At 34.8% G+C, this 13,095-nt stretch overlaps 1 protein-coding gene across 2 annotated transcripts in view; it reads right to left on the reverse strand.

Annotated features, from left to right (window-relative positions):
- Positions 1–13,095, reverse strand: part of LOC150104209 (nardilysin-like) — a 561,456-nt gene that overhangs the window by 121,964 nt on the left and 426,397 nt on the right. For both annotated transcript variants that reach the window (XM_090396835.1, XM_090396833.1), the window contains exons 24-25: positions 4,248–4,407; positions 501–575 (exon numbers count right to left, since the gene is read on the reverse strand). In XM_090396835.1, the coding sequence (XP_090252961.1) occupies positions 501–575; positions 4,248–4,407 (235 nt within the window). The remainder of the gene's footprint in view (positions 1–500; positions 576–4,247; positions 4,408–13,095) is intronic.

The raw sequence follows: 13,095 nt of genomic DNA on the forward strand, positions 1-13,095 counted from the left end.
ATCAAAACCTGAGGGAGAGTCACTGCATGGTCTTTCTTCCAAGAAATAAGATGGGATTGTGTGTTGATAGCATTAAAATTCACTAGATTGCCTTTATCTCACTTGAGAATGGAAGGAAATTATAGGGTTTAAAGCATTGGCTATAGAAGATCTTGAAGCATGGGCCATTTGAGCACTATAAAAAACCATTTGAATACTATTAGATTTCATGAAGGAAGAAGAGCAATGGAGTGCACTGGAATCAGCAAAACTATGAACAGAATTAGATGTTAATTAAGGAAGGTCATTGATGTACAGGAGGGGTGGATTAAAGCACAGTCCTATGGAAATCCAGCAATATTGGAAAAATCTGATGAGAAAGCAATCCACCATGACACACAATTGGATAAGCAGAGAGGAAACTGGCATAAAAGCATAATGTCTTTCTGGACTTAAAAAAAAAAAATTCATAGTGCAAGATTAAGATTTCTTTATCAACTTACTAAATATTAAAAATATACCTTTGGAATTCTGTCCTCAGGTAATGGAGCACAGTCAAGAATCTGCCTTATCATTTCTTCCAGTTTTATTGCTTCCTGAAAGAAAAATGGTATGTAGTTTTATTTAGGTTATTCTGAACTCATATAGCACCTAATATTAGATGAACAGAAAATTGCAAGGCTTTTGTGGTAAAGGAACTTCCCCTGTATCCAACCTATAGGCTAAAAGCTCAGTTTTACGCATTTAAAAATGTATTGCATTAGAACAAATATTTTTAATATGCCTGGAATGTATTTTTTGAAGGTTCAAGAACCAATAAGTGAGCATAGAAATATCTATCAAGTAATAGATATGACACACAAATAAAACCAGTAACAAAGGAGAATCAAAATAACAGTGATGAATCAAAAATTAAAGAACAAGAACCTGTAATTCTTTCTTTTAAGGTTACATGATGGTCAGCATTCACAGTGAAGAATTTATGGAGACACAACACGTGTTAGAATAATTACTTTACATAACATTAAGCAAGTAACAATCAACATTTCAACCTCTGTATTGAGGTCACCATCAGGAAAACATACATATGTACATGATACAAGCTACATGCCACTGCACTGTACAAAAGTAAAATAAATCTAAATGTTTGTTAATCATTTATCCTAGTCTGATCGCTGGTGATATACATATACAGGGTGTTCGGGATAAATTTGACAGTTTCGTAAGGAAAAAGAAAATCTTCTTTGTATCTATTAAATTTAATGAATTGACAAAAAAACATTACAGGCAGAGTTAATTACAATACTATCAACAAGATTTACTCAAAATAACCACCATTAGCATCGATCACAGCTTCAATTCTGCTTCGGAACCTCGAACAAGCTGATGCTACAGTCTCCCTGGGAAGGGCCGCAAAAACTGTTTTAATTTTATCCATTAACTGGGCTTTTGTATTACTGGAAGTGCGATTGGTGTCTTTTTCAACTGCGCCCCATACAAAATAATCCATGGGGTTAAGGTCTGGGGAGTTTGGAGGCCAAACATTTGGACTGGTGAAGTCGTAGAAATTTTCAGACAACCATTTTTGACTTTTCCCAGAGGTGTGGCAAGGGGCCGAATCCTGCTGCCATACATACGGCCTACCATTGGCTACCCTTGTTATCCAGGGCTTGACTACAGTTAACAACTCCACGAACAAAGCCCGAATTCCAATGCCAGGGTTCTTCAACACCTGTTCCTGCAGATTTGCGAGGAATTCTGCTGTACGAACGCAATCAGATCGTCTGCTAGGGATCTTTCTTCTTGCTACATCCTCGTAGTCACCATTGCAAGTCTCTAGTTCATGCCTGATTGTTTTTACTGTATTCAGGGAGCATTGGGCAGCAGTCGTAATATCCTTATTTTGATGGCGGGCACGAATCATCATGATACCAGTTATTCTCTTCCATGATTCAGGTGGGTTCCAGCTATCCATCCTTTCTGACATCTTGTATATGAATGAAGAAGGGTCCAAACTTTTAAATGAAGAGAAGTGTGTGTTAATACATGTAACTTACGGAAAAATATAATTAATTATAAATATGTCAAATTTATCCCGAACACCCTGTATATATATGTATATGTATATATATATATATATATATATATATATATATAAATAAAAATAAATAATAAGAAATAAAAAGAAACAGAACTGCATTAAACAATTTCTACAGTCCTTTCATATTGAGATATTCTTCTGTCTGGGGTTGTTCTGATTGCTATATGGGTATGGGTTAAAGATGGATCCTCCACATTCTTGGAATAATTAATCCACCATTTTTGTTCAGATTTGGATGAAGTTTCAGCATTTCACAAGCTGCTTGAATTTTCATTCAAACCAGGTTTTGGTGCTGTGTAGAGACTTAGTGCATTCCCAGTGAATTCCGTGGCATGTTTATAGTGCATGGTCTGATAGGCTTGTTTTACCATAGTGGAAGTATTTAATGTGACATTTGTGTTCATCTTTTCTGAATGGGATGGTGCATCCTGTTTCCCCAATGTAAGGTAGGTTACAGGTACATTGAATTTTGTATACCCCTGGGTGGCAAAAACTCTTTTGAGTTTATTTTGGCCCCATTTGGCTAATTCTCTCTCTCTCTCTCTCTCTCATAGTCTGATTTGGGCTTCCTTACCATACTAGTTACCCTTCTTGCTTGCACTTTGTATTGCTCATGAGTATGCCGATCACTTTTTTCTTTATATTTCCTCCACAATGTCTTCTTTTTGTGCAGCTCTTGCTTTATATCCCTACTCATCCACATAATTCCAACTTGGTATATTCTTTCCTTATAGCTTCAAGATAATTCCTGAGTCTCTCATAATTACCAGCCTTATAGTTGAGATGCAGGTACACATTTGTGAACATGCATCTCATTTCAACATCCCTTTGTACCAATAGTTACCTCTGTGTAATGTCATTACCAACCTGTTCAAATTGGAGACCTGAAATCCCATTCGGGATTGCATAATCATTACTTACACATGTCATTTATCACGGGGGGGGGGGGGGTGTTTGGACACATGATTGATTTCATCCTCCCTAATAACTCTAGTTTCCCTGGTTTTGCACTACCACACTCTCACTAAACAACACTTTCTCCAAACATCTAACTCCAAAACCATTTTAATTGTCCGTTCGGCATAAGTAAATCCTTTCATCCATTAAATTCACTCCATACAACAATAAACTGCACACCCTTCCTCTTGCACAATCTTCTCTTTGACTCATTGCTTGCCAATCATGGCTCTTCTTCTCCTCCTCAGTTCTGTCATATCATATCAATGCAGCAGACTCACAATCTTTACTTTCTTACTCTTCATTTTTGTTTCCACTAACAACTCTTTCATAACTTCTCTCATTGCACAATCTCTTACATATCATTTTGTGTCAGCCAAAACAATTAACTTGTTCATTTCTTTCATCTGCATTCTTATAGCATAACAAACATCCTTTATCTTTGCACCTGGAAAACATGTTTTTGTCACTTGCTCATTAAGTATAACTGATCATCAAAAAATTAAATGAAGATTTGCTAAACCACAGAAATGTGTATTCAACCCCCCCCCCCTCCAAAAGGAATCAGGTAAACAGAAAAATGCATTATAATTATAAATGCATGAAATTTCCCAAGTAATGGGGAAGACCTCCTACTAAAAAAGGAAACTTGATCACAAACCAACAGTGTGCCCAGGAGAGTATACCATTCAATACACTGTTGTCAGTATTTTGAATGGGTGACTGTTATGTGGGTTTATGTGATAATAGCTATACCAACTATATTATCATTGATAGAGTTGCCTATTATAAGTGTATAATAGGCAACTCTTTGCAGAATGTGCAAATACTTAGGGCTATCCTACTGATATCCATATCACTAATGAAGGAAGACAATGGTCATAATCCTTTACTCCACCATCCCTTACTTATATGTTTTGTTCGTGTATCATATAATTCCAATCCAGCCATAACAGTTTTAATTTTTACCTTTTGAAAAAATGAAGACCATTAAGAAGCATTTACCAATAGCACTTTACTTTTTTTTTGAAAATTCATTAACTATGCATTATGATCACTCTCACTTATTTTAATATCATAAAATTCCTTGCATACTTTATTCCATCTTAATTTATAACTGCTAAGCTGATTAAGTTCAAGTATATTATGTTTATTATACCATGAAAAAGTATTTAAAAAAACTAAATCATAATTTTAAGAGAATACATGCCTTAGCTGTAATATTTCCCTGCACTAGACCTTCTATTTTTATGAAGGACAGAATATCCTTAATGAAAGCAGTAAAAGATTCTCTTGAGACATTTAAAAGGGACATCCTTTTCCTGACAGTTAACCAGTATGTTTTTTGTATAAGAGAGAGTCTTACATCCCTGCCAAAAGATTAAAAAAATAAACAAACTAATATAATAGCATATTAAAAAAAAAAAAAATTCAAACAGAAAAAAATTAATTGCTGAAATGTTTATTATTAAGTCATCAAGAGAGTTTTATTTTTAGATAGATTACTATAAGACTTTCAAAAAAAGCAAATTAACCCCCCCCCCCCCTTTCCATGCACACACAGAAGACATAACACTGATTTTTAAAATCACAATTTGAAAAAAATTAAAAGGATATACTACACCTGTGTCTCTGTCGTTTTATGCTTTTAAAAATAAAGACACCGAGAAAGGAGAAATGGGGACAGGAGACTGTACTGAGGCCCAGTCTCTCTCAAGAGCAGCAGTAGTACATTTCATTTTGCATAAGCATGGGTGTTTATAATACATTTCTTTCTATAAGTTTTGTAAGAAAATCAGGCTGAAAGCTTTGTTTGTCTATATTTTGATACAGGTAGCAAAGCTCTTTTAGTTTGGAGTAGTTGTCAGAGCACATAGTTTAGTTAGAAAATTAAATGAATAAAGTGGCACCCAAAAAAAAAAAAAAGAATAATCACCTCCTAATGAAAACAAGGTAGCAGATGACCTTGATCATCCAAGAAACACTATCACCACAGTCTTGCAATGGAGGCCTAAAGAAATTGCTACTATGTTTTTGGCCTCTAAAGAGGAGATTCCAGTTTCTGTCTTCTATCTTTTTATGCAATGCGAGTGATACTCCTCAAGGACATTCCAAATATAATATATATATATATATATATATATATATATATATAGGGCCAAAACACCTTCCATAGAGAATACAGCAATAAAGCAGTTCAAGAGGCAAGCTGACATATAATCTCTGGGACTGAACCTGATGGTTATGCATCAGATGTTTTGCTCGGTTAAGGGCCATGATTTTTTTCACTTGCATACTTTGCCAGAAAGGTACTGGAGGGGGAGATAATTCCATGAGATGGTAGTGGGGAAGCACTGTCAAGGTTGCAATATGGCAATGTGACTGTGCACTCTCTTTATGGATAGCATGTCCAAGATTATCTTTCTTTCCCCTTACTTCATGTCCTGATACACAATTTAATTCTCTTTCAAGTTAAAAAAAACTTCCTCAGAACAATTCCTACCAAAAATTATCACAAACACAGAAAATCCTACCAAAAAATAAATAAATAAATAATAATAATAATATATGTGGATAAATTCCATATCCACATCCTAAACTCAAAGATAAATTATATACATCATTAACACATCAGACCTGATTGCTTATTTCTGAGTGAACTTCAAATATCAACTTCAACAACTACAGTACATCTTGAATGTTCATACTACAACTATATAATTCCTTTCACAACATGGGAGACAATGAGTGATCAATTCATAATTCTGGCCATCATTCTCTGTTTGTGTGCATACTATTTTAATGCACATGCTTCCATCCTCTATGTAAAAGCCTGTTCAGCTTCCATCTCTGTTCAAATATATGCATTTCTCAGATGATCCATATGAGTGGTTCTCATACTTAGCCTGAAGTAATCCATCTCCATAACTTCTACTTGTTTCCTTTGGTTGTTAGTAAGGGTCACACACACACACACACACACACACACACACACACACACACACACACACACACACACATCCAAAGATTATTATACTCTCTATAATCACCTGACACAGTACTTAGTTTCCTTAAGTCTTCATAAATTACCATTCACAGTTCTGATAGCTTTTCATGCTTGTTCTCTTCAAAATGCTATGTCCACTTCACATTGGCTAGAATTATCCATCATCAAGTCCTGGTTCCTTGCAAAACATGTCAAGTACAACTTCTGCTCATCTGTGCTTTCACATCTCTCTCTCTCACACACACTCAGATGACACTGATGTAACAACACCTAAAGATAAAGCTGACCCAGCAATGTCATTTTTCCCATCCAATTCCTGCACAGATGACCAAGGCAAAGCACTTCCTATAATACCAAAAATAACAACTATATGTCAATGTGAATATTCACTAGAAAAGCATTAGAACATTCTTAAATAACCTAGATACTAAAACGACTTCTGGTCCTGATGGTATCTGCCAGCTGTACCTAAAAGACCAAAATTAAACCCATCTCACATCATCTCTCTGCTCTTTTATACTCAGCTGGCATGTGCTTCACAACCTGAAACCATGTCCAGATTCATTCAAAAGCAGGGAAACAGAAGTCTGCTGTAAAACGATGGACTCACTGTTGTTGTATCAGTCCACTCCAAAATAATGGAGATCATCAGTTACTTTATGTAGGTCCACCAGGTAATCAATAACCACCAGTATGTTGTTTCAAGGATACTTGCGACATAAGACTGAATGATATAATCATGTAATCACAAGAAAGATGTTTATTTATAAAATCTAGGAGGTCTTGCAAAATGAGTTTTAAGTCTTTCAACTTGCTGACATCTTTCCTCAAGATATTATAAAACTATTCGATTTCGTAATACATTCTGGATATTTCATATGTCAAAACAAATTTTATAGCCAAGTAGAAGGAACGGCCATGGGAAGTCCTCTTTCTCCGGCTTTAGCCAACTTTTATTTAGAACATTTAGAAAAAGTCCTCTTTGCATCTATTTTCCCTCAACCATCTTTTTGGGTAAGATATATAGATGACATATTTACTATTTGGCCTCACAGCAAAAATGCTTTACCTTCTTTTTTAAACAGTATTAATTCCTTGCATCATCACATAAAGTTATGGAATTAGAAGAAAACAACCAGTTATCTTTTTTAGACGTTCTCCTCATCCGATCACCTTCAAATATCCTTACAACTACAGTATACAGGAAACCAACATTCACAGGTCGTTATATTCTTAAAGAATCAGCCCATCATCCATGTCAAAAAACAGGAATTATAAAATGCCTCATCAGAAGAGCCAAAACTAATTCTTCTACTTTTGATTATCTACAGAAAGAACTTTCTACTATCCAACAACACATGAAACTCAATGGCTTTTCTGAAAAAAAAAAGTACTCAACGTCTTCTCAATTCTTATAATCCTCCACAAAACAACCAAGTTTCAATACGTTGAGTGCCTATTCCTTATATCTCCGGTATTTCAGAACCTATCGCAAGAATTTTAAAGAAATATGATTTAACAACTACGTATTCACCTATTAACAAATTGTCTTCTCATTTTCCTTCTCCTAAAGACAAATGCTCAACTTTATCTCTTCCTGGAGTTTATCAAATTCCGTGCAACTGTGATCTCTCTCTTATTTTGGACAGACTGGACATTCTCTTGAAAAAAGAATCCAAGAACATCAATCATCCATTCTTCACAACAAACCTGAAAAGTCTGGATTGGCTCAACACGGGATTGAAACTGATCACAGCATCCTTTGGTCCAGGACTCGTCTCTTACATAGATCCCAATATAGGTTCGAACGTCTGTTCAAGGAAAGCATGGAGGCCTTGCTCCATCGCCCCAACCTGAATCGTAATGACTGTATATCTATATCAAAAATCTGGGAGAGTCTAATCAAGATTACTCATTAATTAAATTTTTTTTTTTTTTTTTTTTTTTTTAAAATAGCAAATTCAATCATGTTTCTACTTCAAAATATTCCGTTTCATACTTAGTGATATAACATCACACGGCGTGTTCTAATTTTAACGATCTATTGTTAGTATTCTAGCTTGTATTTTTTAAACTGTTCTTGTAATACCACCGATGGTCTGCTATTTCCAGACCAAAATATTTGGTTAAATAAATATCTTTCTTGTGATTACGTGATTATATCTTTCAACCACCAGTATGGATTATGCATTCTAAGTCCATGGAATTTCTTAGCCTATATCACACCCATTCTCTAACATATACCAAAAGGTATGCAGAAAAGTTCACTGAAAACAATAAAAAAAAATTATTGAATTACAATTTACCAAAAGCCAATTCATCAAAGAAAGTTGATCAAAAAAAAAGCAATTCATTAAAAGGCAGTGCCTTAAAAAACAATTTTTAAGGCACTGATCAATAATTCTTCAAAAAAACAATTTATCAAAAGGTAAATCATCGAAAACCAACAATTCATCAAATCTACAAATTATCAAATGAACATCATCAAATAGTGAATTATAAGGCTTGAGGAATCTGTTTATCAGCAGATTTAAATATAAGAAAAAGTGAGAAAATAACTTCTTTTTTTTTGTCTATACAGAAATGTAAGGAGCACTAGAAACAAATTAGTAGAATTTGTTGCTTTGATGAATATAGTGTAGCCTAAAATTATTGGCAATAGTAAAACTTGGTTCTCAGAATTGGATGTAGTAACTGGAATTGAATGTAAAGGGTATTTTTAGGAATGACAGAAGAGACAGAAAAGGAGGGGGAGCACTACTAATGATATCAGATGACTTAAATCCAGTTAGAATAGAAATTCATGACAGCAATAATGGTAATAATGCACCATGTATAAGTGAGTTTGAGGTTATCTGGTGTGAATTGGAGGCTAACAGGAAGAAATATATAGTAGGTGTTAGTATTGACCAGGCAGTTTATTTGCAGAAGATGAAATGCATTGGCAAATTACCCTGATGGCAAACAAGTAATTATTATGAATGACTTAAAATATCAAAATATTGAGTGAGAAGCAGAGAAAACTCATGATAAGAATGAAGAAGAATTTATTGAGCTGAATTGACTGTTCTTTTGACCTAGCTGTATAATTTGAGTTTCGACACAGGGAAGATTTCACAAGAGATGTATGATAATCCTATTGTAGAAGAGTGGTGCAAAGACTGATGGATCTAATTATCAACTTATCAGTATCTCTGGGGTTGTGAAGAATTTTGGAAATGGTAAGAGATCAGAAGTGAACTGCCAGAGAATCTATACACTGCAATGAACAGCATGTGTTTACTAAGGGAAGGATATGAGCAACTTGCTCATGTTTTATAGTAATGTCACGGTTGTATTAGACGAGGGAAATGGATATACCATGATACTTTTAGACTTAGCTAAAGTTTTTGATAGGATTCAGGAAGGATGTTAGAAGTGAGGATATGGAATTGGATTATAAATTACTAGCTTCAATAAGAGGATTGCACTGGAATTGTGGGCATGTGAAATGCAGTCAGTTCAATGTTAGTAAATACCAAGTGGTATTGCATGCCCATTTACTGCCTGATCACAGATCCGAAAGTCTAGTCTGGAAACCTGCCAAGAAGAGTCAATTCATGCTGAAGTGGAAAAAGAAATAAAGGATGTAGGACTTGGTCACCAACATGCGAAATCATGTGCGTTATATGTAAAATTTTCCAACTGTTATACAAGCAAATAGTTACCACTTTAAAAACTATCATGTTCATAAAATAAAAGTTAATTTTCCAACATGTGGGATGAGATGTTTATTATTACAAGACGGATTGATTACCCTATTATCGGAATGGATCTCCTTCTTTTGACATACACAGAAGTGTCAAAGGGTCTCGCATCAGTGGGCATACAATAGGTTGGGTGTGCTGTGTATGGCTTATGCAACCTGAGCAACAAAATTCACTTCAATTTGACTATATGATTGCATTAAAATGCAATCATACAGTCAAATTTAAGTGAATTTCGATCCAGGATAAGAGAACCAGAGCCATTTCCATTTGTGGAATATATGTTTGCAGCTCTCATGTGCTGTCATAATCTGGTTAAGATCATAGGTGATTGCCAATGTGCAGTAAAAAGATATCTTATCTTTTTACTGCACATTATGGATCTGTGGCACATCATGCATAAGTAGAGATCCATAATAGCCAACCCCCTGGATAGAGATGACAAATGACAGGACAAATCCTTTAGTCTGGTAGATGGACCAGGAATAGTTACACATAGGTTACAAGTATGTTTCTGCTAGCACAGTTTCCAGGCTAATGTAAATCAAAGGCTTCATGAAACATTTACACAGCAGTTCTCCAAGTAGGTTGTCGAGATTTCAGTCTCTGAGCAGCTGTGTGTGAGAAATATCTTCATGTACAGACAGGTCACTGTTCTCAACAATTACTTTCCATAGGCTGCCTACAACTTTTCTCTCCGTACTAGAGGGAGGAGCAATATTACTAAGCATTGAAAGCAGTTAAGCTGGTGTTGATCTTATTGTTCCAGAGTTAAGTCTCATGACTTGGTTAAGATGAACATTAATCAGTGAAGTGTGAGCACTGTTAAGCCACACTGGAGAACAGTATTCTGCTGTGGCATACACTAATGCCAAAGCTGTTGTATGTAATGTATTGGCAACCACACCCTATGAAGAACTTTCTAGTTTTAGCAGGATGTTATTGCAAGTTTTTGCCAATTTGCCAGCAATGTTTGGCAAGTGATTTTTAAAAGTGGGAAGTTAAGTGAATAAATTTATATGGAATAAGGGAGAAATTAGTCAAAGCACTAATACCAGCAATCCACAAGACATTTTTCAAACCAGTTTTAACTTATACCTCTGAAAGATGGGTTAGAAGTAAACCAATTGATCCAAGACTAGAAACCAGAGATAAGGGGAGTACCACAAGGTGGCACATAGTATAAGCAGTGTTAGTTATGGCTGTTGCAAGATAAGGCATTTTTTCAAAATTCAATTGATTGTAGTTTTTTTGTTTTATATGGGTATGTGATGGACTGAGTTCTTTAGGTTTAAGTAATGTTTATATAGGTATTTAAAGTACATATTGTTGGTATGGCACCAATGCATAGTAGAACAATAGTGGCCAATATATCCTTGATAGGTGAATTGAATTTCAGTGATTTTGTTCAGTGTAGTGTCTGAGTGATGTATTCTTCACAGAAGTTGAAGGATTTGTAGAAGGAGAGCAAAACTGGTGTGCAAGTGTGTAATTAGTGTGTGGAAAGTGCTAGTATAGTAGACCAGAAAATGTTAATATTAGAGTTAATGTTGAATGTGCAGTGGCAGAAGGTCAGGACCTTAACAGGAAATAGCACATTTACATGTAGCCCTTCACAAAATAAAGAAAACTGAATGATAAAAGAAACACCAAGAAATTAGCAGGGAAGGGAACAAAGTGAGAGGCCTGAGGTATGAAGCAAGACTGTATGAATAATAGCAACAGGGTAAGGATATTCTATGATCAGAGGATTACTTAATGAAATCTTGGCAAAATTTTATTTCCCTGGTGTGAAAATTAATAACATCAGTGATGTTGTCAGGATACAAAAAGATAAGGCGAAAGAATTAATTGTTTTGCTGGCAGTAATGGCCTGAGTGGTGAGAGCATTGGATGCTGGAGAATATGAAGGAGTTACTAGAAGAAGAAAAAAAAGAAGAACGAGTAGATATACTTTGCAAGCCTACTGGATCTGGAATTAGGTATCTAGAGAAAGAGCTTTGTTTACAAAGAGCGTGGAATGCATGGAAAGGCTTATGTATTCACAGTACTTATTAATTTATTTTCATAGGATTGATGACAACACAGAATGATAAGAAGCATTTGTTAACTTATTTGCTGTTATTTTGTATTGGTATTATATCCATTATTTCATATTCTTTAGAAATAAATTTTTGATTGTCAACATGTCTATCATTTCTGTGAGAACTATCATACTATCTGTGAGAAATTTCTGAAATCCAAAGAGGCTATCAGGGGTAGTACTACTTCAAAAAACCATTATGTCAAAAGTCAGAATTACATGGCATGATTTGATTTAAGCTGAAGTAACTAAGGCTATGAGGAAATAGGTTAGATGCAGAATGTTTTTTATCCTGCAAAATATTCTACATCTAACCTCTTTTCGACTTTGCTGTTACCAGTAATATCTGTACAATGAATAGTTTTCCAGGATTTTCTTCTCCTGATTTGACTAGAAACTCAATAATGATGATAATTCATTTTTACATGTAGGCATCACTTATATTAGTCAATGTTTAAAAAAAAAAAACCTGCAAAAAAAAAATAAATAAATAAATAAAAGTTAATGAACTCAAGAAACTCAATCAACGTCCATCGACCCTACTTAATCTCTGAGTGTTGAAAGCTCCACAACATAATTAGGTCACGACTCCGACAATAGGCGATAACACAAGCACCTCAAAGACAGAAACACCAAGCCAGCATGACATAGCCCTACACTTATCCCAAAATGTTCGCTGACGACAGCACGATCGAAACAGCTCGCACTCCATTAACGCTCGCCCCTGCCCCTGTTTCTCATAAAACCTTTCCCCAAAGAAGTGCCCTTAAATATAATATATATATATATATATGCATATATATTATTTAAAAAAAAAAAACAGGTTTTTCACATTAATTTCCCACCTTTTAACAGCAGAAGTATGCAGAACGAAGACAACCTAACATCCAAACAACATATGTGCAAATTTTCTTCCTCTACTAGTCTGCATATATTTATCTTTAAAATACACCTATAATGCCCTAAGAATTCTTGAGTAAAAAGCCAATGTTTTTAAAATAAGGGACACTCCTAAACGAAAACAGGCAAAAATAGCTGTAAAAATAATAAAAGTTAATAATTAATAACATTTCTTTTATTGTATAGAGGAGTTCAAAAATTTTGTAGGGGAAAAAAAAAAAAACATGAAAACACAGGATTCTAGGTATATAAATGCATAACAGTTTATAAAGAAATGTGAATGATATTTCAGCCTACCATGTACAGGGTGGGCCAAAAGTCA

Source organism: Typopeltis vanoorti, chromosome 8 (assembly GCF_054136105.1).
Source record: "Typopeltis vanoorti isolate ZY-2024b chromosome 8, IOZ_Tvanoo_1.0, whole genome shotgun sequence".
NCBI classification, from domain to species: Eukaryota; Metazoa; Arthropoda; class Arachnida; order Uropygi; family Thelyphonidae; genus Typopeltis; species Typopeltis vanoorti.